Source organism: Habropoda laboriosa, unplaced genomic scaffold (assembly GCF_001263275.1).
Source record: "Habropoda laboriosa isolate 0110345459 unplaced genomic scaffold, ASM126327v1 scaffold276, whole genome shotgun sequence".
NCBI classification, from domain to species: Eukaryota; Metazoa; Arthropoda; class Insecta; order Hymenoptera; family Apidae; genus Habropoda; species Habropoda laboriosa.
The window spans coordinates 339,657-357,527 of NW_017100410.1; the positions used below are offsets into that span (position 1 = coordinate 339,657).

Below are 17,871 nucleotides of genomic sequence, written 5' to 3' on the forward strand. Positions count from 1 at the left end.
ATAATTTGAATAACATTTACTTATTAATACTTATTGAGTAATTAATTTAATGTCGGCCTATCTCCATATAATAAAAATGTAGGGCCGATTCTACAAGTGTCAGTCAGACGGTAGGCCGACTCTATGTAATGTAATACAGGGCGTCTGTTTTATCTCAATACAGTGAAATATCTGGCGTGACAGTGAACGTGTTAATAAGTAAATGTTGTTCAAATTATGTCGTGTTTTATGTCATTTTCATCAGAAAAATCTCATCAAAATGCTAAGAAAAATTCCAGGATAATAAAACGTAAAATTAAAAAAGTTGATATTTAAATCGCTTGGTTGCCTCGACACACGTTTCAGGCTTATCTTTTATTCGCTGTCCTTGTCTACGTTCGGCAAACTACAAAGGCGGGCGCGAGGCTTGAAAACGTAGTCCCTGACTCTACGAGTGTCAGGTTTAGCTTCCTGGCGGTCTGACATTTGTGGAGAATATACTGTACTTCAAACTGTTTGAAAGGGTGAATGAGATGGAAGAAAAATTTTTTTATAAATGCTATCTTTTTCTGTTCCCAGGCATTGATATGCATTACGTGTATTAACATAACCTCAAAATTACCTTGGACTCTAAATTTTTGATCAAATGTGGAACCTCCTTTCATTCTTGTTTAAAAATTTTAGAATTAAATGTCTAATACAATAATATGAAAAATATATATACTAAATATATTGAAAATAAAACAGAATAAATTTGTATTTGTAAACAAATTTTTCTTCCATCTTATTCACCCTTCGAAACCATTTAAATTACGTATAAAAATTTTCTCGAACAGTCACAGCTATGTAGAGAAGATAATTAGGTGACATATTTCACGTGTCTCACCCTGTATATCACATTGCTGTAGGCATATAATGTCCTGTAACATGTTCAATTCAATTTATTTCCGCATAATTGTATCATGCGGATTTATTCGTCCAGAGAAAATTGCGGAAAGGTAATAATCATATTTGTGATTATAATATTATGCAATTATCATACGAAACATTTCAACTTATCTTAATGTTATTCCCTACTTTATCACAGTATTTGAAATAATCGTACAATGTAATGCAATGATTTAAATGTTTGAAATGCTGCGTATAAAATAAATATTTATATTTACGTGTAAATATTATTACACTAAAAATACAGTACCTTATTTTCTTGAATTGTTCCAAAAAATATATTTCTGTAATTATTCCAAGCACCTTGTCGCATTAACATTTATTTTTGAAGTATAAAATTGTAGCTCTTTAGACTTAAATCTCTGATCCCTGACACAGAAAATTTCACCTATCGCAGGAAAGCTTATTGTTAAAAATTCACTCACATTTCAATTTACTCAACAATTCATTCACATTTTTCAATAAAGTCAGGCAGTATAAAGTCTCAGTAAATCTCGTTAAAATTTATTTAACGTTGTATAATTTTAACAGAGAAAGTAGTAGATATATTTATTTTATTTACAAACATAAAATTCACTATTAATACAAGGAAAAATAATTTACATTCATTTTATGATACTATTCGGTCATCCCATAAGTTCGTGTCAAATTTTAATTAAAACGAACCTTTAAATTTTACAGAAAAAAGAAGCATAAGCGCCTTCTCATTCCATAACCTTTTTCTTATCTTTTCCCGTAGAATTTCCTCGGATTTTCATTCTAATATTTTTCACTTTCATTTTCCACATAATCATTGGTAGATTAAAACTGGACACCCTGTATGTTGCAACATCGTTGTCGCGTCTTCGTTTCTTCAAAGAAGGGGATGCCTGTGGGTTTTTCCGGGTGAGCCGCTTTCGGGGGACCGAATTTGTTTATGTAAAATTGTCAGCCTTGAAAGCGGTACCGTTTTATTACCAGAAGAACCTACCGCGGGCGCGAACAACGGACGTTCGCGCGGCGCAGGGTAGACCAAGAGGGGTCTGATCAGCCGAAGTGAGGTTCGTCACCTCGATCTGGCGGCCAAAGGTGGCTAATGATTTTTATGGCCATAATCCGCCAGACCGAGGCGAGCTCACGTGAATTGCGTGCGACACAACAATCGTTGTAGAAATTAGCAACATTTCCAGCGGCATTGTACGTACTAATCGATTAAGCCTTCCCTTTGTCCTGTCACCGTAAAGAACACGTACACATTGATCACACACTGGTTTGGCGGATAATTCGCTGCAGATAGATCCTGCCAATGTCACATATATCCCGTAGCTAATATCTCGCCTTTCAGTACCGATAATCAGAGAGCCGCAATTGGCGGCTTCTTATTGACGTCACTCTCAGGGGGATCCTCCTTTCTGATAATGTATTGGCTTCCCTGACGCTTGGATTTCATTCCTGAAGACTGGATTTGAACTGGCGGATGTAATATCTCACACGTGATCCTCCGATGCTTGTTACCGGCGTACAACCGGTAAATAGAAAAGGATAATCGCGATCCTCGCGAGTTCCGAAGAATTGGGGGAAACGAAGCTGACGATAATTGCAATTAGGTTCGATCTGGTGCGCTGGCACTTTTACAGCAGTTGTTGTGTCGATATCAACTCGATTATCGAACTCTACCCGATACATAGTTACTTTCGAGGATTGAACGAGATATACTGCGGTATTGTGAAGGCTCGTTTATTTCGAGGGCGAGACTGTTATTTCGTAATTGTTCCGTGCTTAATAAATCTAAGTGTGAGATTAAATATGTTAGGTTTGGAAAATAGGGTAATGAGTGTCTTTCTGTCTGCATCGACTTGCAGGGATTTTTCGTTTCTCTTGTATTTTTTGAAAGGATACAAAAGCTTTTTATGGAAACATTGTTAAACGTTGCACGGTGAAGGATACATGGTAAAATATTGAACGTATTACGCCATGAAATGGAGGATTTATAAATTTTCAACCACAATAACGTAGTTAAAGCTAAAATTAATCGAAATAAGCTCCGGCAGATTTAATTTCTGCCGACGAATTACAACTGAATTTAGCGTATTATTAGAAGGATCTGAATTTATCGGCTATAAATTCCTCAAATGTATTTAAATATTTATATACTACTGTAGGATTTGGTGGTTTCCGTGATCTAAACTAGACAGGTGTAATTTGAAATAAAATATATTTAATAGCAAGTAATACTGTACAGCTGAATTTAGTATAATTCCACGAAAGTCTATCTATTTTAAGACGCAATGTGGCGCATCTAACAATAAGCTACGCCACACTTTAGGCCAGTGCCATTCAGCAGGCTTTCAGGCGGGCGCCCGCGGGCAGAACTGAGGGCAAAATCGCGGGCTAATAATATCTCATACATTAAAGCGGAGTATATCTTCGAAACATAATTCTTCTTACGATGTTACTACATACATACACACGTACACTCACCGTTGCCCGAGAAAGCGTGGCTTGTTGCCCGCCGATTTGTTTTTGCCCGCGGAAGCCCAATACGCTGCCCGCACGGGCAATCACTGAACGGCGTTACTTTAGGCAATGACATCTGGTGTCTACACTTTAACACATTGACGTCGGAGCATATAGAGCCGCGTTTGACACGAGTACAATGCGATTTTGCGTCTTTTCTTTCAATGGCGTTACGTTGGAAAAAACTGCTGTAACCGTTTAACTAATTAATATTTTTCAAAGAAATATTGTTTCAATTCGCGAAACATATGTTAAGGCATTTCTGAGATGTATTTTCGCGTCATTTGGACTGAAGTCAGAAACCTAAATGACGCATATGTGCGTCATCCGACGCTAATGTGTTAACATCAGTCCTGGTCCCTCGAAAACAGTCCCCGGAGCAGAGGACTATCCCAGGCAACAAAAAGGCTACGAAAAAGTGTTGGCAAGGGCATTAGGATCTAAACCGCTGCACCGAGCATCTCGCAAACAACATATTGCATGAATATCTACTTACCAAAGGATCATCTTGCCTTTATTTCCGACTCTCCCACATTACTCTTGTAATTTTGTAATTCTGAAGAAAACATTTGTATATTTGTATATACTTGAAGAATATCGTCAGTCACTTTCGTTCCACACTAAACACACAAATTCTATCACTCCTACACTACAGTCCCTTCTTACCCATTTCTCTTCCGACTTTTACAAACTCAAAAATTACCTACAGCTCACAGTTCTCAAATTACCGTACTCGTAATCATACTTTCACTATTTCTTCGACACAAAATCTCCATTAGCCCGTGAAATTCTATTTTCTCGTTAAATTTTCACGGCACTGGCTGCGATCGTACATCTGCGGTGAACTCGAAGTTGTCGAACAGCGGGGTACCTCAAAGCGTCGTTCAAAAATTCGTTGCCGTTCGCGAAACAATTTCGACGCGGGCTTATTTAACGAACGCGAAACAATGCGTGGTAGTATAGTGACGATGGGGTCACGAGCTTAAAATGGCGAAACTGCCGGAAACGTGGCAGCCGGATGAGAAACGCAAGTAGGACAAGCTGGAAAAATGGGGTGAAAATGGGAGGAACGGGCATGTGTAACTTTCAGCGGGCATGTGTGTGCCACGTACTCGTTGTGAAAGAAGCAAGAAAGTGCTCTTCGTTACCTGGGAAATTTATACAAGGTAATGGAGCATTCGCAGTTACGAAACGTTAAAGGTTTAAGTAGGAGTATTTGTATATTTTGCGACTGGAGAAAAACTTGCAGCGAATGTGCGCTATTTTCGAAGCACAATTACTCTCAGGTGTAATACGTTGTGCTCGCTGCTTCGAAGACAAGATTGAGACGATGTGAAATACAATAATACCGACCAATAGTTTGGTCCAGAGTTGCATAAAAATTTTTAGAAAAAAGTTAACTATTTCAAGAATTTTTTAACGAACTTTTTGTCATTCAGATCAATCGAAAGGAGGTAAACTGCTATTGATCCTCGCAACATCAATTTCAAATTTACGAATAATTGATAGTAGATTCAATATTGATGTAGATTGGAAGGTAATTCCGAACATTCAACCGGTAGTCTAAGCCGTAAATTGAAACACAAAGCTCAGAATTCAAACCTAGGAATATTATCAAATCTACGATTGTACACTCCTGATTGGACTATTATCTATTAGACCAGGTAAAATAGAGTAAGTTCAATTCCTAATCCAATTTTGATAGAGTTGGATTCTTACTTAGATCTGATTACGTTCTTTCGAGCTATATTCGCTTTTAATGTATTATACAAACTTATAATTTTTTCTTTTAATTTAAATTTCTTTATCGAGGAGCGACTTCTCACGAACGTTTCGTAAACGGTGGATATGAATTGTTCAACGTTGTAAATGATAAATTTTTAAAAGTGTCTTGCACTGTTCCTTTCATGTACCTCATATTACCGTTTATCTGTCAGCGACCAAGTAGATAGTGCAAGAAAGTGCCCGTTAACAGTAATCTTCGAAGATCTGCTGCTACTTCGATCCATGTACGTGGCAATTTTCAGTTCCACAGATAAGGGAAGGATAGTTAGGGTAGAAGTGCTATTGAAAAGGCGGCGGTGTACTCTCAAAATACTCATTGAGCTTTCGATGTTTCTCGAGATCGTGAAACTTAATGTGATTCTTAACGATTGCGTACGGTGTGAGAAGTAGCAGATTTGCATTCTTAACCCTAGTGCGTTCTTCCCTTTGGCCATACACTTAAGGTGTGATTATGTGTAACAATTTTTATTACCAGTACGCTTGTTAAGGGAATATAAACGAATATATTAGTAACAATTTAATTTTTAAGTTGTTAAATTTCGTGTAATTTAGACTTGATATTTTATTTAAATACAAACTTAAAAATTTCATTTAATTTTCATTAATTTCGTTACATTTAAATTAATGTTATTAAATGAGAACGCGATGGGTCGAAAAAGACCCAAAGATTCCAGATTACTATTTGCATATTATTGTCGCATTTAACCCTTTCGCTGCGGTAGATTTTAACACGTAACGTGTGTGACAGACGGTAAATTTTTAACTACGGCTGCGAAATTTGCTATTTTGTCGTTTTGAAATTCGGCTAATTAAATTAAGATGGATACACTTAAGGATGAAATTACATATTAAATTAAGGTGAAAGTGCAGCAAAAGGTTCCAGCAACATAGTGCGAGCAAATTTTCAAAATGCCTATACGCGTCAATAGCAATGAAAGGGTTAAAGTATGACGTTCAAAATCTCGCGAGCAAGCAAATACCGAGAATACTTAATCCTTATGTCAGTAGCCACAATTGTCGTCTACTTTATCGTCCCATTTTAATAGTTTTCTGATAACAAAATTCTAAGCTTGAAGGAAACACGGATAGGAAATGTGCGAAATAACAACGATCTGGCCGGATATTAAAATCTTTTACCGGGAAGGTGAAATATTTTAAGTGAGAAAACGTACAAAAGGGTACCCGGGTATTGACATAAGGGTTAAGTAAGAGCGATAAGAGTTAAAGTATTGATTAACCTATCGCGTTTGCTACAGTTCGACTATCGTCAACAGACAATTTGCACATTATACACTATTTCCCTGAACAATAAATTCACCGAATTATCAGACAAATCGCGATAACCGCGTACCCCAGAATCCCCATGTGTGATTCGAACAAGAATCGTTCCACCGCTGTCCGAAAACTTATGTCCGCAGCATTCCTCGCGATCTCGAGGAACAAAAATCGGCGACGGGAATGTGGGCCGACAGCGTGGGGTCCCGTGTGCCGGTAAAAATGTGCATAATTTAAGCGGCTGACCATCGGTATAGCTTATCTGGAGAACAAATGAGCGAGTAGGGGCTGGTACTGCGGAGCCTGGCGGAGATGCGACGCGGCAAAGTAGAACGTGAACTGTGTGGATGAATACACGTATACGTTTGTATGCGTGCATGTTACAGCATTGCGGAACGTGCTCTCACGTAGACCTGCGTTAAAGGTTTTCGAGCTCACGATACCGCAGCCTCCTCCTCCTTCTCTCTTTCACCGTGCTTTCACGTACGATGCGGCTCGCACCTGATAGCACGTTCCGTTCCTAGCGATACTTGTCGGTCAATTCTACCTCTGCTTAATATCTTTTTAGATTAATCTGCCCTTGCCGGATCTGTCATCTGTGTTATTGCGAAAACTGGGTGACTATGGGTACAGTGTAGCGGTTGAAAGTATCGTACAGTAGGAGCAGTAGGTGATTCCTTGTTGTGAAAGTGAATAATTAATGTGGAATAAATTCTGTAGAGTTGATTTTATAGGAAATTTAAGAATACACAAACTTTATACACCACTGAACGTGAGATCGTTACATTATGAACTAGATATTGAAGCGTGTTTTGGTGTACATATACGTGTGATTTTTAGATTCGAATTTTCTGCTATTGTCGTCTGAAACCTCAAGCACTTCGAGAAATAGTGAACCGATAATGTAAGGATTGTATGTGAAAGTTAATGAAAAGCTGTATGTGGGATCAGAAATATAAATAGATGTTTATTAATAAAATACATGAATAACTATAATACATTTGCCTTTGACAGACGCTTCTTCTATTCACGCCTCTCGACTTTTCCAAACACACTGTCCCCTTCGTCCCTCGTACGCCGTACTTTATAGCCAGGTCCTTCGTGGGCCTCTTGTCGCCGGGGTTTTTCCCGTTGGGCCTGGCTATCGTTGCTCGTCGCCCGCTTTCTCTCTCATGCTCGCCACATTTGCTTAAAACTACTCTTTCTCAAAGTTACGATACTACAATACAATATTCAAAAATTCAGCAAATATGAAAAAATACATGGTTGAAAAACGTTTCTACAAATTATAAATGAAAATTACAATTAAATCGAAGGGTGAAACGGGGTGAATCGACAAACAATCAAGATCGAAAATCAGAATGGAACATTACGAAACCGCGGAACAGTATCGGTGAACGTTGAAGTTATAATTCCAAACAAATTTCCGCGAACAGTGGTAACTGTGGTATCCGCTTATGGCATTGAACTATGGTGGATTTCGATGGCGAAAGGCGGAAAGTTTCGGTCGCTGCGTCAGATGCGAGTGGAGAAATTTCATTCGTTGCCCCGACACGTTGAATAATGCAGCAGCTCGTTCGCAACACCGAAGATGGCTCGAGGGTGCACGGCCACAATTCAGCCACGGGGAAGGGTTTTAAACAGCGAACCACTGCACCGTTTAGCTCTCTGAGCGTTGACCAAATTCATCCCTTTATCTGGCACCGACCGACGCTGCCGGTTTCAAGGAAGAAGCATATCTATACGCTCTTCGAAATTGGATAAATTATCTTGATAAAAATTGAACAATTCCTGTGTATCTTTTTTCTTTCGTCATTTTTGGTAGAGAAGAGGCTTCGAAGAGGAGCGCGGAGAAATTGAGACTTGAATTTTTTAACATTCTTTATCTGTAGTTTTTTGGGAGTAGTAAAAGAAGCCACACAATTTTCAGTTCAACTTTTCTTCCATATTTTGTGCGATTTTGTAAATATTCACGATAATATGAAAACTCACAATTTCTCACTACATTTCTGCAAAGTTTCACATTTTCTAAACTTCCTTTGTAAGTTAACTAACGAAAGTTGTTATAATCTATCCTGGTCATACTCATCTCTATCTGTAGTCTTTTTGCGATCAATTAAAAAAAAATGTAGAACAAAATTGTTTCATCTGAGGCTTGCTTTTTGGGAAAATCAGGATTGAAATATAGTTTAGATATTTTTGAATAGGTGATACAAGTGACGTCAGATATTTGGCAATTTGGGTCTTTGACGACTCGAGTGAAATTTCACTCCCGTATTTCTTCGAAAGGAATTTTTATTTTTTTTCCAGAAAGTTTTAAACACTTAACTTGACGAACAACTGTATAATGTAGAGACTTTGACAAGTACTTCAGAATTTTTTCAGATTTCTTGAGAGCTTTAACCCCTTGACGATCAAAATTTTCTCAGCTTGATCAATTTCGTCTTTCTTTTAATTATTTTCGAGGCGTGTAGGAATAAGTTTCTCATTATTTATATTCACTTTAATTATTTCATTTTAAAAGAGAGCGTAATATTGAAGATATTAAGGAAATTATTTAGTTTTAAATAATTCGCAAATATTTATATATTAATTTTACCACAAAATTCCCTTACCTGTCACTTACCTTTTTTGCCTTTTTTGAAAGGATAACGCAATATGGAAAGTGAGAGAAAATAATTCCAAAAAAGTGCACTTGTTGGATGATTAGCTGTGCGCACGTGAGTTCACTAGCATGAACGTTAAGGGGTTAAACAGGAAGAAAAATAAGCTTGGACATAAACTACCCAGTTTTTCTACGGAGTGTGAAAAAATTTGCCTTAAATTGGGTTAATAAGATAACCATGAAATTGGAATATTTTTAAAAATGGCAGTTAGCACACTGATGATTCGGTATTTCGTTCGTTTCCGAGCATTTCGTCTGTTTTGAACCGCGAACGAAAGGCTTGTTTTACTTCGGCGCAACAAGATAGAACGATGCACGCGTGACGCAGTTAGGCATATGCAAATGCGTTGCTGCAATTAAGTCTACGATGCAGTCTGCATTTTTTACACGCCTTAACTCTAGAATAATTAGCGTGCGGTCACGGTTTAAATGCAAATACCGTGGCAGCCAGAGGATTTCAGGTGTGACTGTGCAATGTTTGGAAAAGGGGGATTCTAGGGATGTGTCGTGAATTCTTGTTTACGAAATTTTTAACCAGGAATGAATTTAAGTGTACACTTTAAACAGAAATGTTCTTTACAGCGTATTCGCCGTTTGATACCGTTCTAGTTGCGTACAAAATATTTTTTGTATCGCAACTGAAGGAGATATTGTAATTTTAGAAATGAAGTATCTTCAGAAGGTTCATGTTGAACTTATACATATGTGAATCTTTCAGTTTGAAGATTTATAAATTAAATCGATACTGTTTGTGACTAAGAGTCGCGTAAGTCTTTATAGTAGACGTAAAAAAAAATCGTTAGAGTGAAAATTTCACGCATGTTTTTGGACCTAACATGGAGTATCGATATTTTTTACAACGAAGCCAGTGGAGAATGGTTTTTTATACGAGCAACAAATTTGTAACGATCTCATTATACAGTTTTATAGAACATGAACCGCCATTCAATTTTCGTTGTGACAATTTTTTGATGTTCACTGTATTTTTCAAGATATACAGGAAAATTGGGAATCAATGCATTAAAGTTTAAAGGGTATTTTCACCCTGAAGAACCAAAAGGAAGCGAAAGAAAAATTGCATTAATGCTTCTACCGAGGTTTCCTACAAACCTGCAAAGTTTCAAAAAAGTCGGATTTTTCTGGTTAAAGTTCCCTTGTCAGTTGCAGATGGCAGATGTTTGGTCCAGTTTCTGACCTTTTCGACTAATTTCTGAATAATTTTTCGGAAATTTCTACTTGAAAATTCTACTTTAACCCTTGCGCAGGCAACCGGGTACCCATTTCTATATTTTCCTTTAACAATTTTTTATGTTCCTGTGAAAGTATCGCACAATCGCTCTGAATCCCCACTTTTTCGACACTTTTACGTCGATATACCTACGTTTCCAAAATAAAAATTAATGCAATTTTAAATATTAAAGCTTGCAACAACCGTGGACATTTTGCTTGCCAAAATAAGGGTTAAAACACGTCTTCAGCCAATTTTCTAAAAACTCTAAGTTATAATCTTCATTGTCTCTCACCAGGACATATTTTATAAGCTAAAATAGTACATAAATATTATATAAAAATCCTAATTTCAAAACTAACCATTTATCACGTTCATGTCATAAATCACTGCGCTAACAGACAATGTAGTTCAAGCTCACAATCAGTATAATTCTAAATTCTACGTGTTTTTAACAGCGAATCTAGCATGAATATTCAGTTTGAATATTTTTAGAGGAAAGGGTGGTCCGGATAGTGTTCATACTCAACATTATATTCTCTGTGTATTTAATACCATAGTAAGGGTAGAAGTTAAATTTGAATGTTTTGAGAGGTAAGAGAGGTTGAATTGTTACTTTTGAACTGTGATGGGAGAGAAACCTTAAATTACATGCGCAGGCTGACTCGTTTCATTTTAAACCTATTAATGATGCCGCAAAATAATTTAGACAAAGTTTCAGTGGTTTCAAGAGCTGAAAATAGCGGATCGATACTATGTATGTGTTAAATTTTGTCCGATCATAAATTTTTATACACAATGGACGAGAAGAAGGAATTTGATGTAGTACAGAATTTATAATTTATTATTCAAGAATTTATAATTCTATCGTTTGGACATTATAATCTGACATGGTGAATAATCGGAATATTCGCATAATATTTTTGTACAAGTGAAAATTGCTATTAAATCAAAATGACCCTACATTCGTCGTACGAGGGTTAATTAGAGAAAAATTTAAGGTAACAAAATTTAAACTACTTAATAAAATAATTTTTAAAGCAGAATATAAGTCTCTTTCGATATCTTTCAACACCTACACGAAGCTCCCCTTGCATAAGGTAATTTCCCCTGTAACTCCTGAACTATGCAGAATAGGAAAGATGCTTTAGATAAAAGTTGTTAGGTTTGATAACATATTTCCATGTATGTAAAAAGTAATATACCATTTCATTAAAAAAAAAATGGGGTAGCACTCTTAAATGTAGTACGGTCTTCGGGTCTTTTTTGACCCATTGCCTTCTTATCTTTTTAATTACTTTTGCTGTTATCAAATTTATGTTCCCTTAACATTACATCGAAAGTTCATTACCTAAGTTCGTATGGCGTGCTGGTAACAAAAATTGTTACACCTAAGACTTTTGGGTCAAAAAAGACCCGAAAACCTCAAGTGTATAGTCGAACGAAAGAACGCACTAGGGTTGACACCTGAAAATTTCAAGTCGATATCTTTATTAGTGTCTGATAAAACACTTTATTTAGGCCACCCTGTGTAGTATAGTATTATACATACACCTGGTACGCGATACTCGACAAAACATACTCAAACATATCTTCGTTACGCGAACAACAGTATATTCCAATCGCTGATTCCTCATTACACCCTAACTTCGTTAACCCTTCATCCGTAAAAGGGCGAAGGTCCCGAATGAGATTATAGTTCACGTTAATCCAGCGTAAATGTAAGATACATAGGTCCGAGCGCAGATTTAATCCCGTGTAGCTTGAGCATAATTTTACGAAGCTGCAAACCGGCCAGCCACTGTAAAACAATAAAAATAATGTGTCGTTTGCCGCGTCTTAATCCGCTCCGCTCGTAACGAGCTCGCCGATATACCGGCATAATCCGCGGGCTTTTCAGTTCGTTCGCCGCGATAATTATTAACGACGACCTCAGTCGTTCCGGTGAGCCAAACTGAAAATGAAAAGCGGCGAAACTAATGGTAAGCGGATACAGACGATTTATACGTGTCGTTTCAACTTCTAATCCAATAAAAGTTCGATTGCCGGAGAAATCATGGAAAGCTTTGACGAGAAAATCTTTCTCTCTCTCTCTCTCTCTCGTTTTCGAAGACAGATTACGCGAATTTTGTTACACTCATTAGCGATGCGACGTTACCATCAGATGGTCGCGTAAGTTCGTGGACGAATTTTCTAATTTGGATCAATATTTCCAAACAAATCGGACGAAAGGAAACACGAGATTATTCGCGGCAACAAATTTTATTTTAATCTACGCGCGCACATTTCAAATAAAACAAACTCAAAGAAAATTTATTCGGACGTCGAGGCTGCATATTGTAAATTCGAAACTCGTCAGACTAAAAGCTATTAAATACGTTCAACGAGATTTATTATCATTTCGCAGCTATACGATAAATAACAGAGAAACTTCTCCGTGCCTTTGATTTACGGCGAACGCACTAGAGAATGGGAAATTATTTTTCTAAAGAACGATCGCCGAAGAAAATTTCACATCGGGGTATAATTGAACGATGTAACACGTTCCACCCTTGAAAACAAATTTCTCGATAATTTAATTGCAAAGTAACGTTGTACAATAACGTCCGTGTAATTATATCACGAATAAATCAATTGTCGTCGCACATTTGTACGTATTTATTCGAACAATTAATATTCGTTACTTGTGTCATATTGTCGTGTAGAAATCAATATTACGACGGTAATTGGAACACAAATACATTATACAATCTACTAAACATTTATCCAACGAAACTGCAAATATTCACAGATAAATCACTTAATTGAAATCTTGTAATTAGAAATTGCAATCGGATTTAATCTCTTCGTCATAATGAAAATTTCAATGTAATGTTTGGAGTTTTATCGTGTAGCGTTTAAAGTATTCCATTATCGTTTTACAGAGACTGTCTCGTTTAATTAACTAACTACGATTATTCGACAAAATTACTTCTGTCAATAATTATTGAACCACGTTGAATTTTAAAAGTGTTCCAATCGTTGGTATTATCCATACCACCTGGTATTATCGAGTCTTGCATTATTGGGCTAATTTTCGAAAAATGGAAGTTTGTACAAGAAAAGAACCTCGTCGATCAATTTCCAGAGAAATAGATGAGAATGTATTTAATCATTCAGAGATCGAGTAAATTTCTCGGTTCAGATTGGAGGATGTACTTTCGAACGTGAATATTAAGAAGGTAGATATCGTGGTTTAACACCAATTCGCAATGAAACTGAGGTGTCTCACGAATTAACGATTTCTCGATAAAAATAGCTTAATGTTTTTTTTTTATGGAGAACCGAAAGTTGTATCGACCAATGTACGAAAAAAGATATGTTCCGTCGCGCAGGTACGGAACGCGTGGGGTCTTCGTTGACCGGGTTTATGGCACGCTCGCACCAGAAGGTTATTTTTGAGAACAAAGACGCTTTGTAGCTCCGCCAAAAAATAAGTAATTTCTTACAGAACAATGCCTTTAAAATTTCGACTTCTCCGCGTCCTCAGTAACCGAAGACGTGTCATAAACCAGGGTTCCTGAAGGGTCAATCCACACGCGCGTATAACGGCACTCTCGGCCGAGGGTTGACCTGGCGGGAATTTCAGACGCGTCACCGAAGGACAGCGAAGATTCCACGCACCCGCAGGTAGGGCCCCACTCCTTGCAAGGAAAAGCGCGCTAAGGCGGCTCAGATTAGGAAATACTCCTATTTTACGTATGAAATGTAAATAAACGAGAAAAATATCAAATATATACCCAATTCCTTCTTAAAACCCGTGTACAATAGAAACTTTGCTACGGGTTAAAATGACCCTGCATTCGTCTGTAAAACCATTCGCCTTCCGAGGGTCAAATTGTACAGGTGGGTCAATCTTTCAGTGTGCAACCCATTTTTTAAGGCGATTTTTGGGGAGAATAAGGAAGGCCTCCTTGGTTTTCTGTAAATAAAAGGAGGTAGATATTCATTTTTTGTTATTCGAATATCCATTCATTTTTTTATTGTGCATAAAACGAAGTCGACGTCTTTGTCAGTTTCTGAGAAAAGAGCTTGTAACACTTCATTTGGGCCACCATTTGTATAACAAAACACGTTATACAGCAAAGTTATAAAACTCGTTAGAAAAATGTTACGTAGCAAGTTACATGTTATCCATCAAATTTATTTATTATCTTCTCCGTTGTAAATATACAAATTATACAACGTTTTCCGAGTGAGTGTACCAGATCATTGAACACGTCCCGTTATGCTCTATCATTCTACAGGAAAAAAAGAAAGTACCAAGTGCCGTTTAACAAAATCCAATAGTCCTTCGAATGACTTGAATGCCTCTATGCCTCAAGCTGTACACTTTAGCATGCTCCTTTACTTCATTTACTTTCGCGAAAGCAAATTTCCCAATGCTTTATCGAGTAGGGGGAGTTCCCCTAGCGCCGGACTCTTAAGGTTTTTCTTAAATAAATCTCTCTACCTGTGCACACGCGACTGAAACGCGCAGAAAACTTATTTTTATTCCTTTCGTCTCCTCTAGGAGATACGCGGAATAACGGCTCGGTAGCGTTTCAATTATTGCAGATATAACTAATGTCCGGCGTTAAGGGAACTCCACCTATCACGTGGCAGATGTGAAACTACGTCTACGCTATATAGTATATATAACACAGCGCGTTGTACAACGAAGTTATAAAACTCGTTAGAAAAATGAAAAGAAAAATGTTATGCAAGATTACGTTGAATAACATTTTCCGTGCTACGTAGCAAGTTATGTGTTATCCGTTGAGTGTCGGTGAAAGCTAGTTATACAACATGTTGCCATTCAGTACAAATTATCGCGATACTGTTATACAATTTTGGCGAAGAAACGTAATTTAACCCTTTGCAATCGAGTGAGAAGCGACATTAAATAATTAATCAAGACAGAGAGCAGATCTGTGGGCCTCCGTAAATTTCTTCGCCACAGTGAAATAGAGGATACGTTGAATATTTAAACAAAATAGCATAGTTTATTTCTACGTTAGTTTTAAAAAATCCGACTTGCAAACTGTCCTATAGCAAAATCAGCTCCGAATGCAAAGGGTTAAATCATGTAATACTTTCCGTACAAACTTAATAAGTATCCTGACACTTATGAACGGCAGTGTATATTTTCGTGAAATCTTATTGTTTGCATTCTGAATTATTGTGACGTTATTAAAATTTTAATTGCGATCAGAGGTAACGCAATATCATATAGAAAAGGAATAAGAAGAGATCGATATTCGAGGTATCGATCGTCAAGTGTACTGACGGGATGAATTATGTGAGTTGACTGCGAAACGACAAAATATGTAAAGTAAGAAAGAAATGTCATTAAAATCTTCGATTCGTTTATTTATTTACATAGGATGAATCTTACGATTATTATTCACCATGCTCTACAATTACCAGAAATTTACATAAACATCGGATAGACCACTTTTTCACGCTCGATCCACCCCTCTCTGGTCTCCTCTGTTTTTCATGAAAATATCAAAGAAGATCGGCTTCGGTGGATCGTCTTTAATTTCAATTTATCACCGCATTTCACGAAACCATGAGCATGACCATAAACTTGCGGCTTAATTTACATCAAAGTAACCGTCCTTTTTTCCCCGTGTTATTGCAGGGGAGGGAGATGATTATCTGACTGTGTCTCTGAGAGACGGTGGGGCTGCTGTGGGAATGACGCTGACCAAAGGAAGATTAGATCTGCACATAAAACCATCCCGAGTCCGGTTCGACGATAATCAATGGCACAAGATCACCGTGCACAGGAAGGTTCAAGAGGTAACGAGATTCCATCCATTTCATTTCGTTTCCACGAATTCGTTCGGCGAGCACAGTTGTGTGAAGTAATAAGAAAAACCCGCGACAGAATTTCTGTTCTCGATGACTTTTTCTATTTACATACGCGCGCGCACAGACACACGTGAACGTCGTGTAATTTCACGCGTTCATTTATACGAGATAGCAAATTTTCCACGTCGAGTTGAATATTTTAAAACGTTCGTCGTAGAAGCACAAGTTTGCCCGATGTTTTATTCACCACCGAAGCCATTAATAAGCTTCTTGTACGCATCGTTTCCCGATCGAGGCCTTTTAATAATGAATCTCTAGGAAAAAAGCGGCTTAATATGTTTGGGAAGATACTTAGAAGGTGGCTTGGTTTTGGATTCATAAGCGAACCGTGAGACTTTTTCATACGTTCGGTGTTCCCTTCTTGTGAGTCAATTTTTCAGGTGACTAGTTCGCTTCTTTTTTTTTTCGAGGGCAAATCTAGCTGTAGCTTAGACTTTGAATTTGCAGCTTGTTTTAATATTCTGCTGATTAATCTCAATTTTTCATGTTTTGCAATGTTTATTTGAAAAATTGTAATGTTTACTCTGTCGTATTCTTATTTTTCTTATGGAACAAGAACCAAAACAAGTTTATAATCGACCATTTGCAACGTGGTAGGCGATATGTTGTTTTGTAAAATTTAAACAAATGAAATGGGTTACTATGTAAAAAATTTTTAAATTATGAACCATTCATTTAGTTCATAATTACTTTTTCTTTCAAACGCAAAAATATTCTGCTCGTTATAAAAGAATACTGGCGTACGCTGAAATTTTACTAACAAAATTCTCCAGTTTACAATGCTTCGATGATTTTTCCTCTGAGCAAAGACGAAATTGCGAATTTTTCGCACAAATTGTACAGCCAAAATATTTCTTCGTTGAATCGTATAAACTTTTTGGAGAAAATTGCTTTTAAAGGGAGACGTTTAAGGAGAAAAGAATTTTCTCGTGAGCAATTTGAAAATTTTCCACATGGCCCCTGCGATTTCGATTCAGCCGTTACAATTGTTTGCCTAATCTGTTCACTCTTATGCTGCACACGGCATAATTATAACCAGTGACGTTGAAAGCGTAAACATCTCGTGCGTATTAACGTTTCATTGTGAGTTTGATGAAGTTAGCTTGCAATGCTCGTGCAATATTGCTATTCCGATCATGTTAGTCGTGGCTCCTGCGTAGGCTCGCATGATACGTGGGTTTATTTAATCAACAGGAATTAACAGTCATTTATAGTGGTTAACGTAAGTGTCCGAAAGCTTGCGTTCGAAGTATTTCATAAATACTATACGATGGAAGAAATGGCAAAAAATGAAGTTTCACATTTGAGTTAAAAGTTTAGAGTCCAAAATCATTTAAAAGTCATATTATTAAGCATATTATATCCGATGTACATTCATGTGAAAAAAAAACAGAAATAATGGCATTTATAAAATAATTTGTATAAAAATAATTAGACGGCCATGTCAAACTGAAATTCTTAAAATGACGTGGTATTGACAATAAGGAGCAAGTTTCATGATTGAAGAAGTAAAATTATTAGGTCATCCTGAAAGTTTGAAGAAACATAACTCCACTGAAATTGAACATTCTTATTTCAAAGAAATTTCATAATGTTC

At 37.0% G+C, this 17,871-nt stretch overlaps 1 protein-coding gene across 1 annotated transcript in view; it reads left to right on the forward strand.

Moving 5' to 3' along the window:
* Nucleotides 1-17,871, forward strand: part of LOC108575470 (neurexin-1a-like) — a 279,829-nt gene that overhangs the window by 70,216 nt on the left and 191,742 nt on the right. Inside the window, exon 5 of the mRNA XM_017938285.1 lies at nt 16,042-16,202. Coding sequence (XP_017793774.1) covers nt 16,042-16,202 — 161 coding nt within the window. The remainder of the gene's footprint in view (nt 1-16,041; nt 16,203-17,871) is intronic.